Here is a 25,913-nt window from a genome sequence, read left to right on the forward strand (position 1 = left end):
AAAGGGAACCCTCTTATACTGTTGGTGGGAATGTTAATTGATACAGCCACTATGGAGACCAGTATGGAGGTTTCTTAAAAAACTAAAAATAGAATTACCTTATGACCCAGCAATCCCACTACTGGGCATATACCCAGACAAAACCATAATTCAAAAAGACAGATGCACCCCAATGTTCATTGCAGCACTATTTACAATAGCCAGGTCATGGAAGCAACCTAAATGCCCACTGACAGAAGAATGGATAAAGAAGATGTGTTACATATTTACAATAGAATATTACTCAGCCTTAGAAAGGAACAAAATAGGGTCATTTGTAGAGAGTGGATGGACCTAGAGACTGCCATACAGAGTGAAGTAAGTCAGAAAGAGAGAAACAAATATAATATATTAACACATATATGTGGAATCTAGAAAAATGGTACAAATGAACCGGTTTGCCAGGCAGAAATAGAGACACAGATGTAGAGAACAAACGTATGGACACCAAGGGGGGAAAGCGGGGGGAATGAATTGGGAGATTGGGATTGACATATATACACTAATATGTATAAAATAGATAACTAATAAGAACCTGTTGTATAAAAAAAATTAAATTAAATTAAAAAAAGAAAAAAGTGAAAAAAAAAAATTTCATCTGGAGACTTTGCCCAAGAAGGTCCACTTTACTCAAGTACCAAAAGACTTTTATGAGCTGGTCAGCCTAATAGCTTGATTCCCAGAGTGTTCTAGTGAGACCGTAGCTAACCAGAAAGCGCATGTTCCAGCAAAACTTCAACTATCATATATTTAAACAGAATCCTTCAACATCCAAAATGAAAAAGTGGTTATTGTTTGCCCTCCTTCGTGAAAACAAATGAACCATTGTACTTTTTCTTGAACTAACACATAACATCAACTTTGAAAATTAACAACAGGAAATCAGAAATAACCTCTTCTCTTACCTCCACCACTGTGGTTTCTGCAGCTTTGCACATCGGCAAGTTGAAATTCCTTGCACTTTTCCTACATTAGAGGAATAAGGAAGTGGGGAAAGAAGGGCAAAAATAAGAAGTGTCTCTCTCAGCTTTAATTATAGATTAAAAGAATTTCTGTAAACCAAGACTTTGTGAATCTTTTTAAAAGAGTGTATCATATTTTCGATAAGTTCTATAGCTAATTTATAAACAAAAACAATACGATGGCCACTTCATTCAATTATGTAGCTTTTTATGGGGTTAAGAGAAAGTGGGACTATTTTTCATATTCAACATAGTTATACACAGAAAAATAAAATAGATATTAATAAATCTACTCTAAAACTAATTTCTCTAAGTCTTTTACCTGAGATGCCACTTTGTTTAATAGCTAAACATTTCACTAAACTTGCTCTTGTTAAAATTTTAAGAAAAGTAGCAAGTGCTTTATATGAGAAGGTATAGTAATTATACTCCTATTAAAGAGAAATCTATTGCTGAAATAAACTGAAACGTTCATGGGTGATTTGTGAGTCTAAAGATCAGTGTGGAGAACCAACTTCTAATGAAATTTTTAAAGCTACAACCCCTCCATCAGACCTTGAGGTGTAAAATTTTAAGAAGTGGCCAATTTTGCTGATGGTTCTGCATTCCCAAGTTCCTAAATTAATGCACTTCCTCTAATCATAAAAATTTTAATGTATTTTTGTTTCTGAGAGTGTACATTGATAGGGAAAATTCTTTGGTAAAGAGAAATAATTCACAGCTATGTGTCTTAACAGCTCTTTGTGCCACCAATGTTTCTTTCACTTGGATTCAAGGATAGGTGTGTCCTCAAGAGAGGAATCCTTGTGTACTTTGACAAGTTACCCTGTTGGATTCCACCAGACATCCAGCATCAAAACCTCCAAGGGCAGAGTGGCCAGAGGTGCAGGCATGCAGAGCCCGCCCACTCTAACAATGGCCTAGACAGACCTCTGTACCAGTTGTCCCACTAAACGTGAAGGTCAGCCTAGAAGTCAGTATCTTAAGAATCTAGGCCACCTGACCACTGGCGACAAGCACTCTCATTTCACATCAAAGCTCAATGGCTACTGAGCAGAAACTACAGGCATAAGGCCTGTACTCAGAATAGCCCTTGTGCAGTCTTTAGATAACAGGCAATAAAGCACAGGATAAACTCATGGAAATATTTTCAATAATTCATTTCCATTTGCTACTATACAATTTCATTAATCTTTAAAAAAAAACAACAACTAAGCTTTGCAAGCATTACATCAAGGTGTCAAATAAGGTAGACATCATTCAAAAAGTCCTCTGCAATTGCCAAAATTAGTTTTAATATCAAAAATTGGCTAAATCCCGGGACTTCCCTGGTGGTCCAGTGGTTAAGACCCACGCTTCCACCGCAGGGGGCATGGGTTCGATTCCTAGTTGGGGAACTAAGATCTCACACGCTGCGGCCCGGACAAAAAAACAAGAACAAAAACAAAACAAAAACAAATGAACAAAAAAGTTGGCTAAATTCAAGAAATCAAATACAGTATTAATGTCATAGAAGATCTTCAGAAATGAACAAAAACATGAGAGTGATCACTGATAATTTAATTGTGATCATACCAAAGCTGCATTTGGTAAAGATAAAAAATATCACTAACTAAAAGCAGGAAAAGGCCAATATTATGAGAAAGACAATTATTTCTGCAACCTAACAGGTGATGTCTTCAAGACCAAACATTTTGAAAAACTTTTATGAGTATATTCAAATGTGGCACAATTTGCAAAAACAACTATATAATCCCTAAATCCAAGATACTAAAACTTGGTATTTAGTATGCTTAGGGAATCAAAAGATATTGAAATCTATTAAGTGGCTTAATATCTGTGGCTATCTAGATAACGAGAATGAAAGTTAAACATTATTAAGGTTAACCAACTTTCCAGACATAATCTTTATAAGCATTTCCTAGAAGACACCAATAGGCCTGGAAAAGAACTGACCTAAGTGATTATTAGCAATATTTTTCCAGAATATCAAAGTAACAGGCATTTTAAGACAATGCATATAAATAACACTGTCAAAATTAAATATAATTGTGTGCTTTTGTCACATTTTCTAAGCATGTCACAACACTGTAACTAGTTTTGGCAACTAAAGTACACAGGGGCAAAAATAATTTGTATGTGACTATATACAAGGATATACAGATTCAAATAGTTAACAAACAGTGCACCATGGGTACCAACCAATCAGAACAGATGCCCTCAAGTGCATCAAACCAGCATGACCGCACAGCAATGGTTCTGCACCCACCTATATACACACACACGGGTGTGTTTGATTTTAAGCCATTTTTAAAATAAATTTTTAAATACCAAACACATCAAGATATCCATTTTGTAATCATAATTTCGGAAATATAAAGTTGCTGAAATGCATTACATTTAACATTTTTTAAAACCATTATACTACCTGAAAATCACATTTCCTGCTCGGTCTGCCTTCCAGGCTTTCACCAAAGCGAAATCCCCTGTGATTGCTTCCTCCAAAATAAAATGCTGACCATTAAACTCCCTCACCTGCAAGAGACAAAGAGGGCATTGTCAGGATCTGCAGAGGTCTTGTTTGGTTGTGCTCCCTGCTCTGATACAGGCAGATAATAGGGATACAAGCCTAGTTAGAAAAGGAGGGAGAGATCTAAACTGAGACTTCACGGAAGAGTAGTGCAGGCAACCAGGGCTTCGTCAAAATGGTGAAGAGGACACTGAGGGAGCAGCATGTGCAAAGGCTCAGCGGCAAGAGGAAGCTTGGTAATTGTGAGGAACTGAAAGTTCCATACGCTTACGGCATAGACTGTGTGTGTTAGCACTCACTTTATCATTTGTGTGAATAAGTTACATACTGAACACGAAAAAGAGCCCCTCTTTCCCTCCTCCCCAGAAAACCATGTAAGTTGCATGAAATGGGCAATGCATTGTTTTCCTACCTAAAATAGTTACAAAAATCCATTCATCTCTTCTAATGAATCCATTATCCTCTGTTGAGATTTTAATTGGAATTCCTAAAATCTGTAGACTAATTTGTAGAGAACTGATACGCTATATCCTCCCACCTGTGAGAATATAGGCCTACATTTTTTAAAGTCTTCTTTTACCTCCTTCAATAGTTTCATAGTTTTCCCTCAGAAAAAGCTTTGTATATATTTTCCAGCTTTATTCATAGGTGCTTCTTGGTGTTTGATACCACTGTGACTGTTATATTTTATTCTATTACACCTTCTCTCTGTCATTACTGGTCTAATGGAAGGCTATTGATTTTTGTATGTTTATTTACTTTTAATTCTACTCCAAATGGGAGGGGAGGGGAGAAGATGCATAAAGCAAAACTATGCCGTGGCATTTTGTTCCTTTTTTCTTCATGGGGACTTAGCTCTGGGAATTGAAACGAAGAGGGGAAACAACGTCAATACCTCTCTCCATCACCACACAAGATGGGAGCCATTTGAAGGCCAAACTCCATTTTCATTCCTACTGCGCCCCCTAGTGGACAAATTGCATGCATTTTATAGAAAGCTGAAGAAAGTTCCAGTACATTTACTTTTAACTGTGGTTTAAAAAAAGAAATTCTTTCTTTTTTTTTTTAATTATAGTTAATTTACAGTATTGTGCTAGTTTCAGGTGTGCAGCAGAGTGATTCAGACATATATATGTACATATATACATATATATTCTTTTTCAGATTCTTTTCCATTATAGGTTATTACAGATATTAAATATAGTTCCCTGTGCTATACAGTAGGTTCTTGTTTATTTATATATATACAGTAGTGTGTGTATGTTAATCCCAAACTCCTAATTTATCCCTCTCCCTCGCTTTCCCTTTTGGTAACCATAAATTTGTTTTCTATGTCTATGAGTCTATTTCTGTTTTGTAAATAAGTTCATCTGTACCAATTTTTTAGATTCCACATATAAGTGATATCATATGATATCTGTCTTTCTCTGTCTGCCTTCATTTAGTATGATAATCTCTAGGTCCATTCATGTTGCTGCAAATGGAATTATTTCATTTTTTTTCATGGCTCAGTAATATTCCACTGTATGTATGTACCACATCTTCTTTAACCATTCATCTGTTGATGAACATTTAGGTTGCTTCCATGTCTTGACTATTGTAAATAGTGCTGCTATGAACATTGGGGTGCATGTATCTTTTCGAACTAGAGTTTTTGTCTTTTCCAGATATATGCCCAGGAGTGGGATTGCTGGATCATATGGTGACTCTACTTTTAGTTTTTTAAGGAACCTCCATACTGTTTTCCATTGTGGCTACACCAATTTACATTCCCACCAACAGTGTAGAAGGGTTCCCTTTTCTCCACATCCTCTCCACCATTTTATTATTTGTAGACTTTTTGATGATGGCCATTCTGACCAGTGTGAGGCGATACCTCATTGTAGTTTTGATTTGCACTAAAACAGAATCATTTCTTAAAGAACAGTTTCCTTAAAGACATTATCCCACTTTCCTGTTAGAAAAGATTAATGAATTTAGGGAATCACTGATGAATGAGGATCATATTAATATGAACTTAGACAAATTATATGAAAGACATTTGTACCCTATACATCAATATAGTTTGTCTTATGTATTTCAGTCATCACCAGAGATGATAGTTGAGGCCTTTACACAGATCTAGAGAACTACATATATATCTAAATATATGCTAAGCCAGGGCAAAGTAAAAACATTGGCGTTTCTTTCTATTCCAGTTATCTAATTTCCTGAAGGGTCTACACATCAGCAGTTGCTAAGTGTTCACTATTCTAAAATTTTAAAACAGGGGAGGAATTGGTTTTGTCAAACTAGCTGTTATACTCACTTAAAAGACTTATGCACTTCAGAGTCTCCACTTCCTCATCTTTCAGTCCTTTCTTGAATCCACTCCAGTCAAATTTTCACCATTCCAGAAAAATCTTCTCCAGAAAAATCACTGCTTAAGGTCACCAATGACCTCCACGTTTCCAAATCCAATAGTCAATTTCCAGTCCTCTTACCCAACCTCTTCATACTCTGACACGGTTGATCACTCCCTCCTTTGTAAAAGTTCCCATCTTCCAAATCACCGGATTCCCCTGGGTTTCCTCTCCACTCACTAGACACTCTTTCCCATCTTATTTGCTGCTCCTTTTCCTCTTTTCAACCTTTCAATGTCAGGCCTCTTCTAAACCCTTAAATGTAAAAGAGCTGTTCTCTGTCTACACTCCAGCCCCAGTCCCATGGATTTAAACACCACATGGTGATGCCTCCAAAGTTCCTACCCCAGCTCTCAACCCTCCTGGAGCTGAGCTCGAGCCTACAGAACACCTCCCCTTGGAAGCTAATGAACGTCTCAAAAGCACCAAGTCCAGGCAGAGCTCTTTGATTACCCCCTCGCTCGGCCCATTTCAATAAGCAGCATGCTTGATTCTTGTCTTTTCTTACTCAGTAAATCCTGTTGGCTCTACTATCAACATATTTCCCAATTGCAACAACTTCTCACAAATTCCACTGCTTAAACCACCTTCCACTCCCACCTGGATTAATATAACAGCCTCTGCATCCGTCTCCCTGCTTCTGCTGTTGGGTCTCCAGCAAAAAACTCACTACCCAACAGCCACAGTGCTCTTTCCAAAATGTAACTCAGATCCCATCACTGTCCCACCATATTCAAAACACTCTGTTGTCCTCTCACCACACTCAGTAAAGGCCAAACTCGTGTGGTCTGGCTCCTGCCTCTCCTTAACCTCCAACCCTACCACTCTCTCCTCATTCACTCTGTTCCAGTCTCACTGCCCTGCTGTTCCACACATGAGGCAAGCCTGCCCTGGGACCCTGTCCTTCCTCTTCCTTCTGACTAGAGCACAAACCTATAATCTTCACCTGGCTCATTCCCTATTTTATTCAGGTCTCTACCAAATGTCACCTACTCAGAGAGGTTTTCCCTGACCCAGCCTGGAGCACACCTTCTTGACCACTCATCATCCTCTCTGCCTTTGCCCTACTTGATTTGTGTTCACAGCACTTCCAGTATTGACACTGTGTGTTTGTCTATTTGTTCCTTGTCAGGGGGACTTGGTCTAGAACACCCCTTTTTCCACCACACTTAGACCAGTGCTTGACAAACAGAAGGTCCTCAATAACTATCACTGACCTAAGGAATTCACTCATTTCCTCTTCCCACCACAATCAAGAACAAAGAGCTAATAAGAATCATTTCAAGAAATTACTGTTGTATTCCTAGGGGATGCAGACAAAGTGACAAAACTGCTAGATTCCTACACCTGACTCCAGGCTGAAATGAACCCAGGCATTCAGAACAGATTCTAGTCTATCCTATGTTTTCACCAGGAGAGTTAATGCTGTAACTTCTAGCAAGCTCTCAAAGCATTCACCCGATTTTGCCAGGCATCTTTATCTATATTAACCAAGATCCATCTTAATAATTAGGTTCCTGTCCTTTACTTTGTCAAAAACTTTTTAAACCTAATTAGGCAGTAAAGAAAGAAGCAAGATAGAGTATGAAAAATTTTAACAAAAGCTTTGAGTCAATATAGGTCACTCTAATCAGAAAGGCAAAGCTCCAGATGGAGGACGCTGCTGGACAAACGCTGGACAGCAGGGGACAAGGGCATGACCTTTATCTTCCCTCAAATCACGGACGTGCAGAGCTAACATCCCTATAAGCAGAAAGGTTATAAAAGCCCTTGATTTACTAAATTTTCGCTTCCCTAGAGATAAGCTCAGCATCTCTGCAACATTTGTTAACTCTCATGAGCCATGTGGGCAGGGAGAAGGGAAAGATACTAAAAATAGAGCTGGCCTGTGTCATTTTAAAAACTGGCTCAAACCTGAGTATCTCAAATACCTATATCTAGAGTTCTTTTCTTTTCTTTTTTTTTTAAAGATTTTTTTTGATGTGGACTATTTTTAAAGTCTTCATTGAATTTGTTACAGTATTGCTTCTGTTTTATGTTTGGTTTTTTGGCCGTGAGGTATGTGGGATCTTAGCTCCCCGACCAGGAATCAAACCCACACCCCCTGCATTGGTAGGCGAAGTCTTAACCACTGGATTGCCAGGTAAGTCCCTATTCTTTTCTAATATGTGAGTGAAGTTACCCAGGATAAAGATACCCCATCCTATCTAGCACTTTAAATAAAACTAAGTTATTCAGTTATTCAAATATGTCCAGTATACAAAATGAAGGACAAAGGAGATAATATGAACCCTCTGTTCCATTATATAGTTACAACTGCCCCCGCTTTTTAAGATTGTAGACAAACGTGTGATTTCTTTGGCTTTCTTCTCCCCCTTCAATCACATCCAGAAGGGGCCTGAGCATGAAGAGTTTAATACCATATATAGCATACATCTACTCTATTTTCCACATAAACATAATCAGCAATTATAAACGCTCCTAAATTTCTTAAAACTTACCATAAAACTAATCTTGACTTGCACCTCTTCTACGGATTACAGATTCTTTTCTTCTCATTTATTTATTCTGGTCTCTCTATGTGATTTAAATTACTAGCAGATGCTCAGTTTTAGCTAGAAATTTTACCTAACGTGTTTACATTACGGAATGAATGACAGTGTTTGTTCTCACACAGGTGTGGTTTTATACTTAGTTACCCAACAAGTTCACCTGGAATCCTGTGCTGATAGAGATATCCAGCTTTCTTACCTCTCTTGGCTTACTGGCAATGGCAATGCTGCCATCTTTGTTGTATTTGATCGGTGACCCTCCTTCTTGCACCAGGGTCCCATACCCTGTGCTGGTGTAAAATGCAGGCACTCCAGCCCCACCTGCACGAATCCTCTCTGCAAGCGTGCCCTACAAGTGAGCAAACAACACTGCATTAGAAGTCCATTAAACACACTTCTGTCTGCAGACACAGAAACACTTACAGGCACCGTCCCTGTTTTCTAGGTGTTTATCAATCTAAACCACACCCAGCAGTGCACACTCGTTCGTCTCGTTGACACCGCAGGCTAGAATATCAATGTAAAACAGTTACTATCTTTCTAGACAACAACCTCTCTATCCTTAACCCTTAATTCTTAATGGAACTGCTTATTTGTATATTAGTGCTTTCAGCTTCCATGTCTCCACTGGTTTCTTGACATCACATTCTACATCAGTCTATCTGTAATATTTTTAAATAAATTTCTAAATCTGAAGTATGTAACTTTAACTGTATACATTAAAAAGCATACAGTTAAATTTTCTGTTTTACTGTGTGCTCTATGTAGGCATGGCCTGAACCTTATCTTTAATAACAATGTTATGATTATACAATAATACTGTAAAACATTCAAACCTATCTAGAATTTATTCTAAACCATTCTCATAAGTATTTTATCTACTACATTATCTAACTAAGGAAAAATTCAAGCTAGACAAGGAGTACAACATACAGGTAAAATGGTTTTTAAAAAGCCAAGAGAGATTCAAATTTTGTTTCAGAGTAGGAACAGCTATATGTAAAGTTTTTTTGTATCTTCTTCTGATCATCTTTGTCCCCCTTCTAGGGACCAGTGATTTCAAACCTGATTTCCCCAGCTCTTCCACCACCACCGGCCTTTCCACCCGGTTTTCCCACAGGGTAATAACTCTGGACCCGAACGTTTCCTGACACGCTCCCTAATGTGAAACATCTTGTTACGGTCTAGTTACATCATATTCAGACTAGATAACTGACTAGCTAATCAGTAGTAAGAATAGGTTCAGATTTTGTTTTGTTTTGTTTTGTTTTGGCTGTGCCACGCGGCTTGTGGGATCTTAGCTCCCCGACCAGGGATCAAACCCGTGCCCCCTGCAGTGGAAGCACGGAGCCCTAACCATTGGACTGCCAGGGAATTCCCTAGGTTTAGATATTAATGATGGTGTGTTAATATTGTCCCAACCTGAAAACAATTTTCCCCTTGAACTGGGGCCTTTAAATACTAAACTCAAAGAAGGGACTAACAGCTGGGATTTCAGACACTGAGTCATTTGGAATAGGCAGGATATTCTGAGGAAGGATGGACCTGTGACATAACTGAAAACCTTCCAGATACCTGGTTCTCTGTTCTAACTGATGGACAGAGGTGACTCTTCCCTGTATTTTGGGTATTTTAAGTTAATAACATCCATAAAAATTAAATCATCAAAACAACCATAATAACACTCCCTACTTTAAAATATTTTTTATGTCCACCCTCCCTGAATACTATACTCCTCTTTGTCCAACTGGGCAAAGGCATGAAAATCGACTATTGCCACATACAGGCCCCCTGCAGGTACCACCAAGACCCCACATCCAACCCCCAAGGGAGTCCTAATCCCTACCACTTCATCAGCACTTCCTCCCTGGCTCTCAGGCTGCAAAACGAGTTCCCAGAGCCAATGTTTACTCATGCACCACTAAGTTGGGGCAGGAAATTCTGACTTCTTTCAGCTTAAAGGAAGAATGTGAAAGAAATATTAAGGAAGTTCCTTTCCCATGTATATGCCCTCTGACAAAATAAGGGATAATGCAAAAGATAAAAAAAAAGGCAGGGACTTCCCTGGTGGTCCAGTGGTTAAGAATCCACCTTCCAATGCAGGGGACGCAGGTTCGATCCCCGGTCAGGGAACTAAGATCCCACATGCCACGGGGCAACTAAGCCCGTGCGCCACAACTAGAGAGAAGCCCGTGTGCTGCAACTACTGAGCCCGCGCACTCTAGAGCCCGTGTGCCACAACTAGAGAAGCCCACGTACTGCAACGAAGACCCAACACAGTCAAAAAAAAAAAAAGATAAAAAAGGTAATTGAAAAGTTAATTTTCAATAGCTCCACAACTCAAAGGATATGTTACCTCAACCTATAATGTGAAGATGAAAACTATATGCTATGGACGGATTTGTGTTCCACCCCCCCAAAATTCACATGTTGAAGCCCTAACCCCCAATGTGCAACAAGATTAAATGAGGTCATAAGGGTGGGGCCCTGATCAAAGAGGATTAGTGTCCTTATAATAAGAGACCCCAGAGCACTCACTTGCACATGCTCTCCCTCTCCCTCTCACTGTCCCTCTCCCTCTCTCCCTTCCCCCTACCAAGAACCAAATCAGCCTGTACCTTGATCTTGTACTTCTCAGCCACCATAACAGTGAGAAATAAATTTCTCTTCTCTAAGCCACCCAGTCTGTGGTATTTTGTAAAAGCGGCACAAGCGATGAAGATAGTACACCTTTTGTTATTCTCAAAAAACTTTAAATGAAGATTGGATAAATCAAGCATGTGTAATGCTATGAGAGGCACAGGTGCCAACACTGTAGAGTGAACAGGTGTGACTTGGAAAAACACTGTGAAGCTTCGGGTAGAAAAAACAGTTCTCCCATGCCTGCTCTCTCCAGATAAGCATATACAGTGATTTAATGATTGAATTTTTTAAAATTCTGCTATATTACATTATTACCAATTTGATGAAGTCAGTGGTAATAATACATTCTGTTGACAAAATAAAGCAGAGTGGTGGGCTCAGTTGCAGAGATAAAGGCAGACCATGTCAAAATGGAAGAGTAATGCATACAACCTGTAGACCCTTGTTTTACTCATATGGCTTCAAAAACTTTGCTCAGTGACAAACTCTTCAATCAGTTAGGAGAGGAAATGGTGTATAAAGTGAGCAGAAACTTGCTAGATTAATTGCAATCACTGCTTCCTTTGTAATGGCGTCAGCTCTCTAGACACCTGGGCTCTGATCCCAGCACTTACTCTGTGATGTAGTCCCTCCATGGCCTTTACTTTCCTATGTCTCAGCAAGACCAGATTCCCCACAAATTTCTAATTCTGTGATTCATAGGAATTGACTTTTAGGACACTCATCAAACATTCCAGCAATTTCTTTTGCACGCTCCAATGAAATATACATTATAGGGCCAAACTTAAAATTTTATCTTGAAGCCTAGATATTTTCACCTTCTTTTTCAGTGCACAGCAACAAAATATTAGTTCTCTAGCAATCAAGAGATGTGACCTATAAACACATTTCCTTGGTTTGGCAAAAGAGCATTCTACCTTACCTCTCTTACACAATGAAATTTCTAGGAGGAAAAAGGTAAATTTTAAAATAAGTTAGTATTGTAAAAAAAAAAAAAAAAAAAAAAAAGAATTTTTTTTACCTGAGGTGTCAGCTCTACTTCTAATTCACCAGATAAATACTGTCGTTCAAATTCTGCATTTTCACCCACATACGAAGAGATCATGCGTTTTATCTGCTTGGATCGAAGTAAAAGGCCCAAACCAAAGTTGTCAACCCTAGAAGGAAAATGCAAGCAGCTTACAATCAAAGGGACATCTGATAAAACATTAATATCACTTACATTCAAAAACTTGAAATTTTATATGACAAACCACTCACATTTCTCCTGACAACCTCCTTTTCTCCCAACTTCGACTTCACTCTCCCTCCTCATTTTTCTCATGCCCACAAGTAGCCATTCCCGCTCAACTAACTCTTTCCTAATTCTCAGAATGCATTTCCAAGCCTCTAACCTCCCCCCAACTGTCCTGACACACTGAATACCTTAAAGTAGTTCAGGTAACAGGTAACTGTCAACCTCCTGATAGACTTGTTTTATAGTCCTAGCTTCCAATATTGAATCTAATAACATTTCCCACCCACCATGGGTGTAAAAGAAATACCTGCATGATTTATTCTTACTTGGTTCAAAAGAAAACTAAAGCCTAAATGACAAGTATTTTCAAGAGTGCATTTTTGAGATGTGAGAATTCCCTGAAGATTGATAACACACTTGTCCACTAGAGGGCTACAAATCACTAAAAAGTCGCTCTTGCAAAACATTACACAAAATGCTTTACGTTTTTTGTTTTTTACCTACTGCTAATTACTATCTAGCTAGGCCTTCAGTTCTTCAGGTAAACAATTCTATTCCCCTCAATTCAGCTCTATCTGCAGCCTCCCTCATCTCACCTGATGGCAGCCCCATCCTCACTACTTCAGAACAAAACTCATGGTGTGATCTCTGACACACACATTCCACGGCAACTTTATTGGAAAATCCTGACTCTACCTTCAGAATCCATCCAGAATCTGAGCATTTCTCACTCCCTCTCTGGGACTGGCCCATCTCTTGCCCAGATACTGCAGTAACCTTTCTTGTTTCTACTCCTGCCTGCTACGATCTACTCATAAAATGACAGCCAAAAATACAAGTATAAAATAAAATACGTCAGATCATGTCACTGCTCTGCTCAAAACCCTGCCTTGGTACCCATTTATTTAGAGTAAAAGCAAATGACTTTAGAGTGGCCTACAAGGCCCCCTGGGATGGGATGGGATGCCCTTTCACACCTCTGACCTCACTCCTCCCATTTTCCTTTTTGCTCACTTCTCTACCTCCGCTGGCCTCCTTATAGTCCCTCAAACACACCAGACATCCTGTCTAGGGGCCTTGAACTGGCCTTTCCATCTCTCTTGGAAATTCTTCCTCCAGATAGGGTTCTACATAAACATCTGTTGACCATTTGTCAAATGAATTTATTGCTTGATTTCACTTTCCCCCTCCTCACTGGCTCCTTTGTAATAAAAATGAAAATCATCAAGTCTTCATGCTGGATATTTGCTATGTGTCCCTCCGGATCCATTCTCCAACCTCTAGCCTGAGGCAGCTGCCCTGTATAGACTGAATCATGGGGTGCCCTGCCCTCTGGCTTCTGATTGGGCCCATCCACTGCTGATTGGTTTCAGCCAGTGTAAGGCACCACCGGCGGGGGGTGGGCGTGGGGGGGTGGGGGGGGTGGAGGGAGAATGGTATCAGGACATCTATTCCCTTGGCTCTCTCCCTGGCAGTCTGCAGCACATTGGATAGCCCTCTCCATAGGCTTTCTTCTGGGTCCAAACAGCCCCTTCCCCTCATCCCATCAGGCCCAGGGCTGGAGGAAACAGCTCTCCACTGTTAATAATACTCTTGCACTTCGGGGCCATTATTAAGTAAAATAAGGGTTCCTTGGACACAAGCACTGTGATACAGATCATGGATCTGATAACCGAGGATACAGCAACAGTGGATCTGATGACCATGGATCTGATAACCGGGGTGGCTACTAAGTGACCAACTGGAGGGGTACACTGGACAAAGGTATGATTCACATCCAGAGCAGGACAGAGCAGGAGGGCCCGAGACTTCATCACACTACTCAGAATAGCCTGTAATTTAAAACTTATGAATTGTTTATTTCTGGAATTTTCCATTTAATATTTTCAGACCAAGGTTGACCATAGGTAACTGAAACCACGTAAAGCAAAATCACGGATAAGGGAGGACTGCTGTACATATTACCTGTCAGCATTTATTAGTCTTCTACATAGAAGTGGGGCTGCCCTTGGAGTTGTCTAAATCCCCACCTTTTGTAATCCAAAATTATCTTGTCACGAGGAAATGAAAATAACTAATATAGCACACCTATTCTTCCCTTGGCTCTGTGATTTAATTGGTTGATATATAGCATATCATGAAACTTTTGGTTTATACAGGCTTGTAATTCATGTGTCAAAGTCTTCCAAAAATCAAAGGAACATCTGCAATTTTCCTGCCTTCCTAATCAATCCATATCAAAGTATTAATTCATCTGAATGATCCTAAGGTAGGGTTTGTCATATCAAGACTAACAGTTAATACTCCGTAGCAAAGTAAGTGGTACCTCAGGCCAACAGGTCTTAGTGATCATTAAAAGCAAATAAAACAAAAGCAGACAATCAGGAATCCTGAGCTTTGGAAAGACTTCCAATTCAGGCAGAACTTATATAGATGGAGTCTTTTTCTAAAGGAGAAAATAGCCATTACTTCTTTTTTTTTTAATTCAAGTATAGTTGATTTACAATGTTGTATTAGTTTCAGGTGTACAGCAAAGTGATTTGGTTATATATTCATATACATTCTTTTTCAGATTCTTTTCCATTATAGGTTGTTACAAGATATTGAATATAGCTCCCTGTGCTATACAGTAGGTCCTTGTTTATCTATTTTACATATAGTAGTATGTATCTGTTAATCCCAAACTCCTAATTTATCCCTCCCCTGCCCCCTTTCCCCTTTGGTAACCATAAGTTTGTTTTCTATGTCTGTGAGTCTATTTCTGTTTTGTAAATAAGTTCATTTGTATCATTCTTTTCGATTCCACGTATTGGTGATGACCATTACTTCTAATTCCATGTTCTCTACATTTACCCAACAACTCAAACCATGTCATTGGTTCTCCAATAAAGTGATGCTAAGTTGTCCTCATTTATCTGACTCTAAGGATCAAAACAAAGCCCTCATCCCTATAGACCTCAAGGATTTAAACTCCTCTAATTATGAGAATCAACTGCCAATGAGGGTGTGCAAAGTGCCTTCTTTGAGTTCAAGGAAGTAGGTTATCGGTACCTACTCTGCATCGAGAATTTACATTGATCTACACCACTCCTTGTAAGCACTGAGCTAACAGGAAAACCCAACCAAGTACTGATAATCAAAAGTATTTTTAATAAATATAAAGTCAGCTCAAAGGGCACAGGATGTGTTTAAGAAATGTCAAGTGATCATGAACAAGTTACTTCCCTGATTACAGATCAGTTTCCCCTGTTAAATGAGGGAACTGGAACAGATGATCTCTACAATCCCGTCCAGCTCCAACTCTCGGTGATTCTGAGACTACAGGCTAAGCATAGTAGGAAATAGAAAACTACTCTAGGGACTTCCCTGGCGGTCCAGTGGTTAAGACTCTGTGCTTCCACTGCAGGGGGCACAGGTTTGATCCCTGGTGGGGGAACTAAGATCCCGCATGCCACGTGGAGCAGCCAAAAAATAAATAAAAAGAAAAAAGAAAACTATTCCAAGTAACAGGATTGGCCTGTAATATACATCAGAGATAATAAATACAATTCAGTACACAAAGAAAGGCTAACCATCTCCAGAGGAATTCAGAAAGGGGAAAGATCAATGAAGGCTAGAGCAATTCTATAATTAGATAGGGCTTCTTCTGTAAGATGGGAAAGATGTGGATAGGCAGAGAAGTGGAGAGCCTTCCAAATGAAAATAATAGCATAAATAAACTCAGCAAAGGGAAAAATGAGCACAAATGTAGATCAGTTTTGTTTCCTAAATAATCCGTGCTATTTCTTCTAAATTGCATTTATGATAACAGACTAAACTGCCAATTCAGTTAATTTCTTTAATTTTTAAGATCTTTAAAGTCTTTCATTGTTAAAGGAGAGCTGACAATTTACCATTTTGCACAAAAATAGCTTTTTCCTTGATAACTAAATACATCTTAATATGCAGGTCATTCATCATTAAAATTTTATGGCTCATTTTTGACCATTTTGATATGTGAGTCTACTGTCTTAAGTGCCAGCTGCATACTCTCCTCCTTTTCCCAAGACCAGAAACATTTGTAATGATTGATGGTATTCTTTATGTATCATCTAGGGTAAGGGCATAACCAAAAGAAAAGACTTGAAACAGATTTCAAATGGATGTCCATCTTCCTTTATAAATAAAGATCTACAATAACATACAACATAAAGGAACATCTTTAAATTTTAAAATGAAGGACTCAATTTGAACATACTTTCTTTTTTTTCTCATTGCAGGATCTTGGTTTCCCTGACCAGGGATCAAACCCATGCCCCCTGCAGTGCAAGTGCAGAGTCTTAACCACTGGACTGCGGCGGAAGTCCCAATAAACATGATCTTTTGATCCTTGAGCATATTGCTCTTGTCAATAGGGAAATTTTTCATTTCACTGATAGACTTCATTTCAATATCATGGAGGATTGTCTTTTCTTTCAAGCCAATTGTTTTAAAAATGCACGCTTACCCTGCATTGTTGCTGACTGCAGTTAGTCCTTTTACTCCAGTCTTTAGCAAAGCTCCTATAAGATTCTCTGGAATTCCACATAACCCAAAACCTATAATGAGCCAAAAAGATAAACAATTTGTGGAGAGGGTAACGTTCTTTTAGGGAAATGTATGTGTCATTCTTTTTAATAAAAAAAATATACCAGCACATTATTAGACCTACTAAGCAAAATGCACAGGCATATCTCAGCAACTTAATAAATAGTCATACACAATAAAAAGATCAAATTTCTGGTGCCAGGAATTTGAGGGGAGGGGGGAGATGAATACACAGAGTACATAAGCTTTTATGAGCAGTGACATACTTTGTATGACATTATAATGATGGATATATGTCATTATACTTTTGTCCAAACCCATAGAACATGCAACACTATTCACTTTGTTAAAGTGAGCCCTAAGATGAACCATGGACTTGTTGATTACGATGTGCCAAGGCAGTTCATCCCTGGTTTAAAAAAAAAAAAAAAAAGCTACCACACTTGATAATAGCTATGCATGTGTGGGGAGGGGGATCATGGGGAATTTCTGTACCTTCCTGTCCGTTCTGTTGTAAACCTAAAACTGCTTAAAAAAAAGTCTCAAAAAAAAAAGAATTAACACTCAGGATAGACATTTTTGGCAAAATTCTGTTTCACTTATATATGTATACATATTTTATACGTGTGTGTGTTTGTTGGATTGTGATGTAAAATGTGTCTTTACATCAAAAAAGTTTGCAGGCCACGCTGGTTAAGTCTACTGGCAAATAAAAGCACAAATTAACCTCAAAAAAAATAAAATAAATGGTCATACAGCTGTATCCAAATGTTTTACATCGTTATATAGTACCAGACATCACTGTCAAGTCTTGATTCATAAGTATAAGGCCAAGTGCAACGTGTTAATACGGCTACACGTTGTTCTTCTTGCACTTAACTACATATCTATTATTTTCCCACTTTAAAATTGAACCTTTGTACAGTCACTTTTTCAAGCATGTTTGTTTTATATGCCTGAGTAGGTTTTGCAGATCTAGAAGCCTAAGCCAATGACTTTCATTTCTTTACATCTTCCACAATTCCTCAAATGATACTGGGTCTAAAGTTCAATGACTGCTGAGTTGAATGAGTGAATGAATGAAGAGCAGCCTTAAAAATAAGCCTTGATTTTTGTGATCAAAGCCTAGAAATCCAAAGAAATGTACAATATAAGAATTAGGCAGCAAGTTTAATGAGTGCGAGACAGTAGTGCTAAAAGACATTCCAAACAAAGAGAAGCAAAGAACTTGGGAGACTCACTAACAGATAGAGGCATATGTGCTCTCAAACTCATAAAATGAGGAGGAACAAAAGGAGTGACTAGCTGTGGGCTGATGAGATCAATGAATTCCCAAGAATCTAGGGATTTTTCAAAGCTACTAATAAGATACCACCATTTAAGGCGTCAGCTTTTCAAAATAATAGAAAAAGAAACACAAAAGGAAAGAAAAGGTAAAACATAAAGTGCTAAACCTTGCTAAGCTTTCAGGAAGGGGACACTGTAATAAAAAATAGATAATATGTAATAAATAAATAAAAATAAGATAATGAATAACTAAGTAATAAAATAATTGGCATTTCCAATAATTGGCATTTATTAACTAAGTAATAAAATAATTGGCATTTCTAATAATTGGCATTTATTAACTAAGTAATAAAACAAGTGGCATTTCTAATCTACATACTTTGCCATTGTAATTTCCCTGCTTTGCTAAAAACATAAGGCTGTTACCATAAAAAGAAAAACAATACTATTACCCACCACCAACCAGTACTGTTGCACCATCAGGGACGTCTTTTACCGCTTCCACTGGATCCGTATAAAATTTGGTATGGCGACGTGTGCTGGTTGAAAAGTAGCAAACACATCCCTAAAACATTAAAAAACATTTTTAAGTGAAAAAACATTTGGAAACATGCGTTTGCTTTCCATGTATAACGATGTATTCAATTTTTATCTATACAATTTCACTAGCTCATCTTTGAAAGAGTTGGGCTGTAAGCAGTTCATCTTAAGAGTAGGATGGACATACTCTATCCATAGATTATCACCAGAATCCCCTTATGATCAATATCTTTTATTATATAAGGAAAACTCTGTGTCATTTGCGGCCCCTCGGAAGAGTGAAAGAAAGTAGATAACCTGTACACTGGGACTCAAATTCACAATATTGGTGTCATCAAGCATCAATTTCTGATAGCAACACAACCAACAAATATTTACTGTGCCAAAATTTATGTGCCAAGTTCTGCACTATTTATTTCAATCTATCGATGGTAAGGATTAAGACACAACTGTTGCTCTCAATACTACAAATACTACATATTTGGACCCTGATCCAATCTTGGGTGTCAAAGAATGCCTCCTGAAAGGACAAGTAAAGAACAGCACACCAAAAAACTCATTCCCCTAAGGGGCCTGAAGTTTATGGATGCTGGAGAAAAGTAGCAAACTGTTACCTGCAAGAGAGGCATGGTTAGTCTTACCCCAGTGTACTATTTGTTGCAAATCAGACTATCTAGCGAGCATTCACCATCAGTTTTAAACTGTTTCCCTCTTTACACTTCATCCACAATATGGACAGGAAAAAATGATAAAGTCGATTGTGTTGCAATCAATCACTCATACTCAACATCCTCTCTGCTTTATTCTCATTACATAGTCAACCTAAAAAGAGAGGGAGTAGAGAGAATGACACCTGACTCCTGAGATGCTGCCCCTTAACCAGCCCAACGAGGTTGTAAGCTCACATCCACGGCCTATCAGTCTCCCAGACAGAGACCCCGAGGGGGTCAAAGTAGCAGCAAAAATGAGCTCTGTCATTCTTTTCTTCCTCCAAAAACTCCTTTCATAAAAAGTGTCAATTAATACAAAAGAAAATTTAAGAGAACTATACTGAAAGTCAAATGAGATCTACAAAGATATAGGTTGCCCAAATGACCTTTGTCCTTTTAAATTTCAACCTTGGTCAAGGTCAGATGAGGAGCATGGTATACCCTGGCACACTGCCCAAACATGGGGAAATAAGTAGAGGCGGGGACAGAAAAGAAAGGGCTTGAGTTACAAACAGCTTTCTCCTCTTCCCTATTCTCAAGTAGCAAGGAGTTACTTGATTCTGTTTTAACACACACATACACCCAAAAACATATTTTTAATCTTAGAAATTAAAAGTTTGATAGTCTGAATAAGTAGGCTGAGAAATTGAATATTTCCTGCCATATCAGTAAACAAAGAATGTCACAGTCACCAGCGATTGCAAGTCCTCCAATGTGAGCTGATGAGCCCTGAAAAAACTGAGGGCTGAAAAGAATACCTACCATCTAGCAGCTATCAGACTGCAGCCACTCCCTGCAGTGAGCCCTGAGGAAACTCAGGATGTGAAAATACAGGCCCCTGATAGCTGAGGTGCATATCAAAGGAATGATTTCAGTGACCCCAGACTCTCGCATCTTCCCACACAGAGAAAAAAAGTGCTAAATTCCTTAACTTGAGATATCTGGTTTTCTATATTTAACAGCAATCTTTTGACGTTCCCAATTACCTGCTCTTTGTTGCAAAACTTCTAAATATCCTGGCCCCTCCCCTTGCCTCTTCCGGCAGTTTTTCAGAGTTATCTGAAACTCTGTCTCCTGGGCTGCAGTCCTCATTTTGCCCCAAATAAAACTTAACTTAACCTGAAGCATTATCAACTGGGAACTTATTAATGCAGAGTATGGGGCTCCAGCCAGGACCTACTAAATCAGAAATTCTGGGGATGAACACAGCAATCTATCTAATAAAGCCTCCAGGTAATTCTGATGCAAACTCAAGTTTGAAAGACATGTTTATCATAAATAAAAAAGAAAAAAACCTATCTCATTTTACCTGTTGGGTAGATTTAGCAGAAAAATTCTCAAGGTTACCACGTAAATTTCCCACAGCGTTCTCTCATCCACCTATGAAAGGTGTTGAGTGTCTATTCTATGCAGGGTAGTGTGTAATGTTGAGAGAGACAGAGAATAAGGCATACAATATGGTCTCTGCAAATTTCATCTGGTTATGAAGACAATGTACACACATTCAAAAAGTTAAACAAGTACACAAGTGTTAACAGTTAACGCAAGCAGGAGGTAAGGAATTAAGGGCTAAATCAGCAGTAAGAGCCCTAAGTGCCAAGCGCCGAAGGAACACAGGGAAGCTGGAGTTGGACCTATGATAATCAAACCTAAAAGGAGAGATGAGATACAGAAAAACCCGTAATTTGTAGCTCGGCCATCTAAGAAGAGGTTTGCTGGGTTTCGGAAATAGTTTAACAATATACTGAAGAAAATGAGTAAGTTACACTTAGGCAAATAAGTAACTGTCAAAAGAAGGAATGATATTGACCTTGGCCCAAGGATATCGCTGTGTCCTGATTTGCATTAGTTTCAGCGCCCACAGCAATCTGACTCAAGGTCGAGTTCCCTTTTAATAATGCTTTACATATCCAAAGCTATCTGCAATTATCAAAATGCTTCCTAAGCAGCATTTATGAGTAAACCGTTCCAGTTCTAAATCATCCTAGCACTTACCTACGGGGCTTGGTGGCCCCTCTGCGTTCACCACTCTCAGACAGTGGACGTGGGGAAGAAGGAAAAGCAATGGGGCGGGGCAGTTCCCTGTGAGTACACAAGTGCGCAAGGCACGCTTTCAAGCTCGGAACTATTACTCAAAACGCTGCTAAGTAAAAACATCACTTTTCCTTGTCTCTTCCAAGGAAAAGGCTCCCGTGGTGATGGACGTAGCCGAGGTAAGCCACCCTCCAAGACTCAGAGCTCTGGTCCTGTCCGAGGACTCGGAATAGGAACCGCACCGGGACGTGGGCTTACAGGTGGGGACAGAGCATGGGGCAAAAAAAGACTACACGTCAGCCAACAATCGCGGCGCGAATGCCTCAGGATACTACCACTCGTGAAGTGTTTGCAGTGAAGGCGGAACAAGGTTTGCAAAAGGCTTTGAAATCGGAAATCCCGAGGAGCCTCGGAAGAAGGGACGCCAGCGCCCGAAGCCCGCGCTCTAGCCACCGCCTATCCTCTACAGGCTCCTCCGCGTGGGGAGGTAAACGCCCAGGCAAGGGCTCCGGTCCGGGTTCCCCTTCCCACCGCCGAGGTGCGGCGCAGCCCTATCCGGGAGGTGGGGCGCAGCGTTCCATCCCCTTGGCGGTGAAGTCAAGCCGACCCCTGGCTAGCCCAGCGCTGGGTTCCGGGCCTCTAGAGGCGCCCCCGCCCCGAGGTCCCCAAATCGGAGCGCAAACCTACCAGCTACAGCCGTCTCCCCTTGCCCCCTTTAAACAAGCGAACCCTCCTCGTCCCGTTTCGGCCGCCAGAGCCCCTTCCCAGAAGGCTGCCCGCGAAGCGGAGACGCGTGCCCGGGAGGACGCGAGCGAGCCCCGAAGGGCGCGGCGGCGCTGCCAGGCGTCCTCCCGCCCCTCAGCCTCTCCGCGCGCTTCTTTGCCTCGTTTCGCCCCATCGGGAAAGCAGGTGCAGAACCAAGCCAAGGAGGCCATGCGGCAGAGTGGCCAGGCAAGGAAAGCGTCGTCGCGTCTCGGGGCCCAGGATGCCGGCTCCCGGACTGGAGCGGGTGGGTTCGGACAGAGGAGAAAACGCTGGCACCACTCGGTGTTTCGTCCGCACTCGTTCGGCGCGCGGCCTTGCTCTTCACCCGCACTTTACCTTGGACCAGGCGCCCCCGGGGCGGCGGGCGGAGGCGCAGAACCGCAGGCGGGAGGAGAGGCGTGTCAGAGCCGCCATGGTTGGGTGGGGGGGCGGGCGCAGGCCGGGCCGAAGCGAGCGTGTGAGTGTGTCAGCAGGCGCGGCCCGGGCCTCCGCGTCACCGAACGGGAGGAAAAGGAAGGCGCGCAGGGGGCGGGCTGGAGGCTCGATCGCGCTTCTGTGACGCCCTGGGACCTCCGGGGCCGGGCTCCGGCTGACGAAGAAGAGATGCTGGGCGGGGCCCGCGGCCGGGGCGGGTCGCGGGGAAAGTCCCGGCCCGGCCGCGCTCAGGTGCTTCCTCGCGTCGGGCGTATTTTAAACCGTCGTGTTGCGCGCACTTGCCGCCGCAGCCCCTCGGCTTTGAGCTGCCGCGGGTATCTATCTGTCTTTACCAAGGTCAGGGATAAGCCTTGGCCTAGCGTTCGGGCGGCTCAGGAGGGCCTCTCCCGGAGCTTGCTGCTTTTTCATGTCAGTGTCTGGCACCTGTGTGGGCTGCAAAGGGGTACCTGCCTGGGGGCCCACCGCCTCTCTTCCCCCCGCCTGGACAGCGTTCCCACGTCTTCCATTTCTCAGTCCCCTCTCCCCACACCTGTGCCTGGCTTGTGTAGAGTTAAGTTTGCTCTGAGAGCCTGCCACGAGCCATCTTCCTTGAAGTGTGATCAGACAGGCCTGGTCAAGATTGTCCCTGGTCAGGAAGGCAAGATTAGGACTGGGCCTCTGGGACCTGATTTTAGCACACCTTCTCTTCCATCCGTATCATCCACGTCTGCGTTTTTCAGGATCTTTCTGGCACTGGAGTCCCAGAAACCCCAGAGATTACTCAGCAGAGGCAAACATACAGCTGTGTATCCCTTTGACTGACCTGAGACAAGTTTCATAACTTTCCTAAGCCTGTGTCCTTATCTGCAAATTAAAATTGCTTATAATACTCAGAACTGTCCTGAAGATTACATGAGGTAATTCATGCAAAGCTTCTGGCCCCATTATAAACACTCAATAAATCTTAGGCGTTACTCTAAGTTTCTTCAAGTTGGCAGTGGTGCATTGATATGACACATACATTCAATCAAAGTCTGATTTCTTCAGAATCATCTATGCACTTAGCAGCTGAGTGGAAGGACCAAGTGGAAAATCAATAAACATTTTATTTGATTAAGGGCTGGCCATGTCCTGGGAATGTGGCTGTTAGTTTTTGAAGCAAAGCTAACACGAAAATTAAATGAGCCCTTAGCTTCCTTAGCAAGTATACTGAGACAGTGGACAGTCAGTCCAGTTTAAATTCTTTCTATAAAAGCACTGCCCTTTCATGGTATTCTTTTTAACTCCGAATTCTTTATTTTTTTCCTGTGAATACTATATATATATATTTTTTTTTTTACATCTTTATTGGAGTATAATTGCTTTACATTGTTGTGTTAGTGTAATTTTAATTAAAGTCATTGAGAGAACAAAATACCAAGTTAGACTGTCCAATGACATAAGGAGAAATTAACTTCACAATGCTCTCTATTTTCAACACATTTTAAGAACTTGGATAGAGGGGAAATTTAGGTATTAGAACTAAAGTCCCATTGCTAGTCCTAATAACAGCATATAACGCCATCATATGGTAGTTGGCAGAATGTGACAAAACTAAACTTCACAACTGGGTCTGCTTTTCCACTTTCACCCTTCCAGAGGACACATGAAATGGAAAACAGCATTGGCAACTGTGTCAAACCGTGGTCATATGACTCACTCTTCTTGGCTGGTCTCACTCTGTTGCTCCTGGCTGAGGAAAAGACACACATTTTTAGTCTTATACTCTATGTGACTCTTAAATCTCGTGAAAAAAATCAGCCTTATTACTCAACGGTCAAAACACACTGTATTATTTTTTGGTGACTCTATGACTCCATTTTGTACTTTTTAAATAAAATATGAGTATCTTCAACTTGAACAAATTATAGAAAAGTTTTTCTGTCGGATTTTCCTTCTGGTTCCACAATCACTTCAATTTTAATCTCTGTAAAATCTACTTTTTAAAAACATCTGGAACTCTACTCGATACTCTGTAATGACCTATTTGCGAAAAGAATCTAAAAAAGAGTGGATATATGTATAATATATGTACAACTGATTCACTTTGCTGTACAACTGAAACTAACACAACATTGTGAATTAACTATACTCCAATAAAAACTTTTTAAAAATAAAAGTAAAAAAACCCAAAAATATCCGAATTTTTCTGAACTAGTAAGAATAGCTCCCCTTTGTCTTAGGGGCAGTTTGTGACAGATATATATCATATTCTGGAAACTTTTCTTCATGTATTGTAGAGTTTAACTTCCACATTCTTAAAACTTGGGAGAGGAACTTCCCTGGTGGTCCAGTGGTTAAGGATCCATCTTGCAATGCAGAGGACGCGGGTTTGATCCCTGGTTCGGGGAACTAAGATCCCACATACTGTGGGGCAACTAAGCCCACCTGCTGCAACTACTGAGCCAGCACCCCACAACCAGAGAGACTGCGTGCTGCAAACTACAGAGCCCACACGCTCTGGAACCTGCACACTGCAACTAAGACCCAATGTTGCAGAAAATTAATTAATTGATTGATTGATTTAAAAAAAAACTTGGGAGAATTGAATTGAATTCAGAGCTCTTAAACAAAAGGTCTGATTTTAGACAGGCAATAGGAAAGTTTATTTTGTATTATGTTATTATATATATAATAGATATTGCATATATTATTTTTATATATTTTTTAAATTTCAAGATCGATTTTATTGCAGCCAAAACAGTGGCATTAACTGTACCTAATAAACTATTATGTACATACATATTTTAAGTTATGGGGATAAAGTTTATTTTGGCAGACAGTGTTAAACAAAATTAAAGTTGCATACATTAGTAACATAAGTCAACATCCTTAATTTGGTGTAAGTGTGAACACATTTTCTTGCTTTCCTGTGTTCTGCTAAATCACCATAACTTAAACTGCTTTATAAAACTGATATGCTGAAATTTAATTTAGAGTTTTTGCTTATGCTGTAATTGATATGTTATGTGATATATATGTACATATATATATATTCCCCTCCCTTTCTATCAAATGAATGCAGACAATGTGTCAGAGTTGGTTAGACTGTAAGTTGTCATTCTCTGTTTAAGGGATTTTTATTTAAATTCTCCTAAAATATGATGCGTTAACATCCTTTCTAATTACTGAAAGATAGGACATTCTGCCATCACAGTTGGAGTATTCAGACTCCAACTCCATAATCAGGGGC

General features: G+C 40.2%; 1 protein-coding gene across 1 annotated transcript in view; it reads right to left on the minus strand.

Annotated features, from left to right (window-relative positions):
* Positions 1–22,836, minus strand: part of OXCT1 (3-oxoacid CoA-transferase 1) — a 144,538-nt gene extending 121,702 nt beyond the window's left edge. Inside the window, exons 1-7 of the mRNA XM_061189222.1 lie at positions 22,604–22,836; positions 18,675–18,783; positions 16,852–16,942; positions 12,150–12,285; positions 8,685–8,834; positions 3,430–3,536; positions 945–1,005 (exon numbers count right to left, since the gene is read on the minus strand). Of these exons, the coding sequence (XP_061045205.1) occupies positions 945–1,005; positions 3,430–3,536; positions 8,685–8,834; positions 12,150–12,285; positions 16,852–16,942; positions 18,675–18,783; positions 22,604–22,681 (732 nt within the window). The 5' untranslated portion in view covers positions 22,682–22,836. The remainder of the gene's footprint in view (positions 1–944; positions 1,006–3,429; positions 3,537–8,684; positions 8,835–12,149; positions 12,286–16,851; positions 16,943–18,674; positions 18,784–22,603) is intronic.
* Between the last annotated feature and the right edge of the window lie 3,077 nt (positions 22,837–25,913).

Source organism: Eubalaena glacialis, chromosome 4 (genome assembly GCF_028564815.1).
Source record: "Eubalaena glacialis isolate mEubGla1 chromosome 4, mEubGla1.1.hap2.+ XY, whole genome shotgun sequence".
NCBI lineage: Eukaryota > Metazoa > Chordata > Mammalia > Artiodactyla > Balaenidae > Eubalaena > Eubalaena glacialis.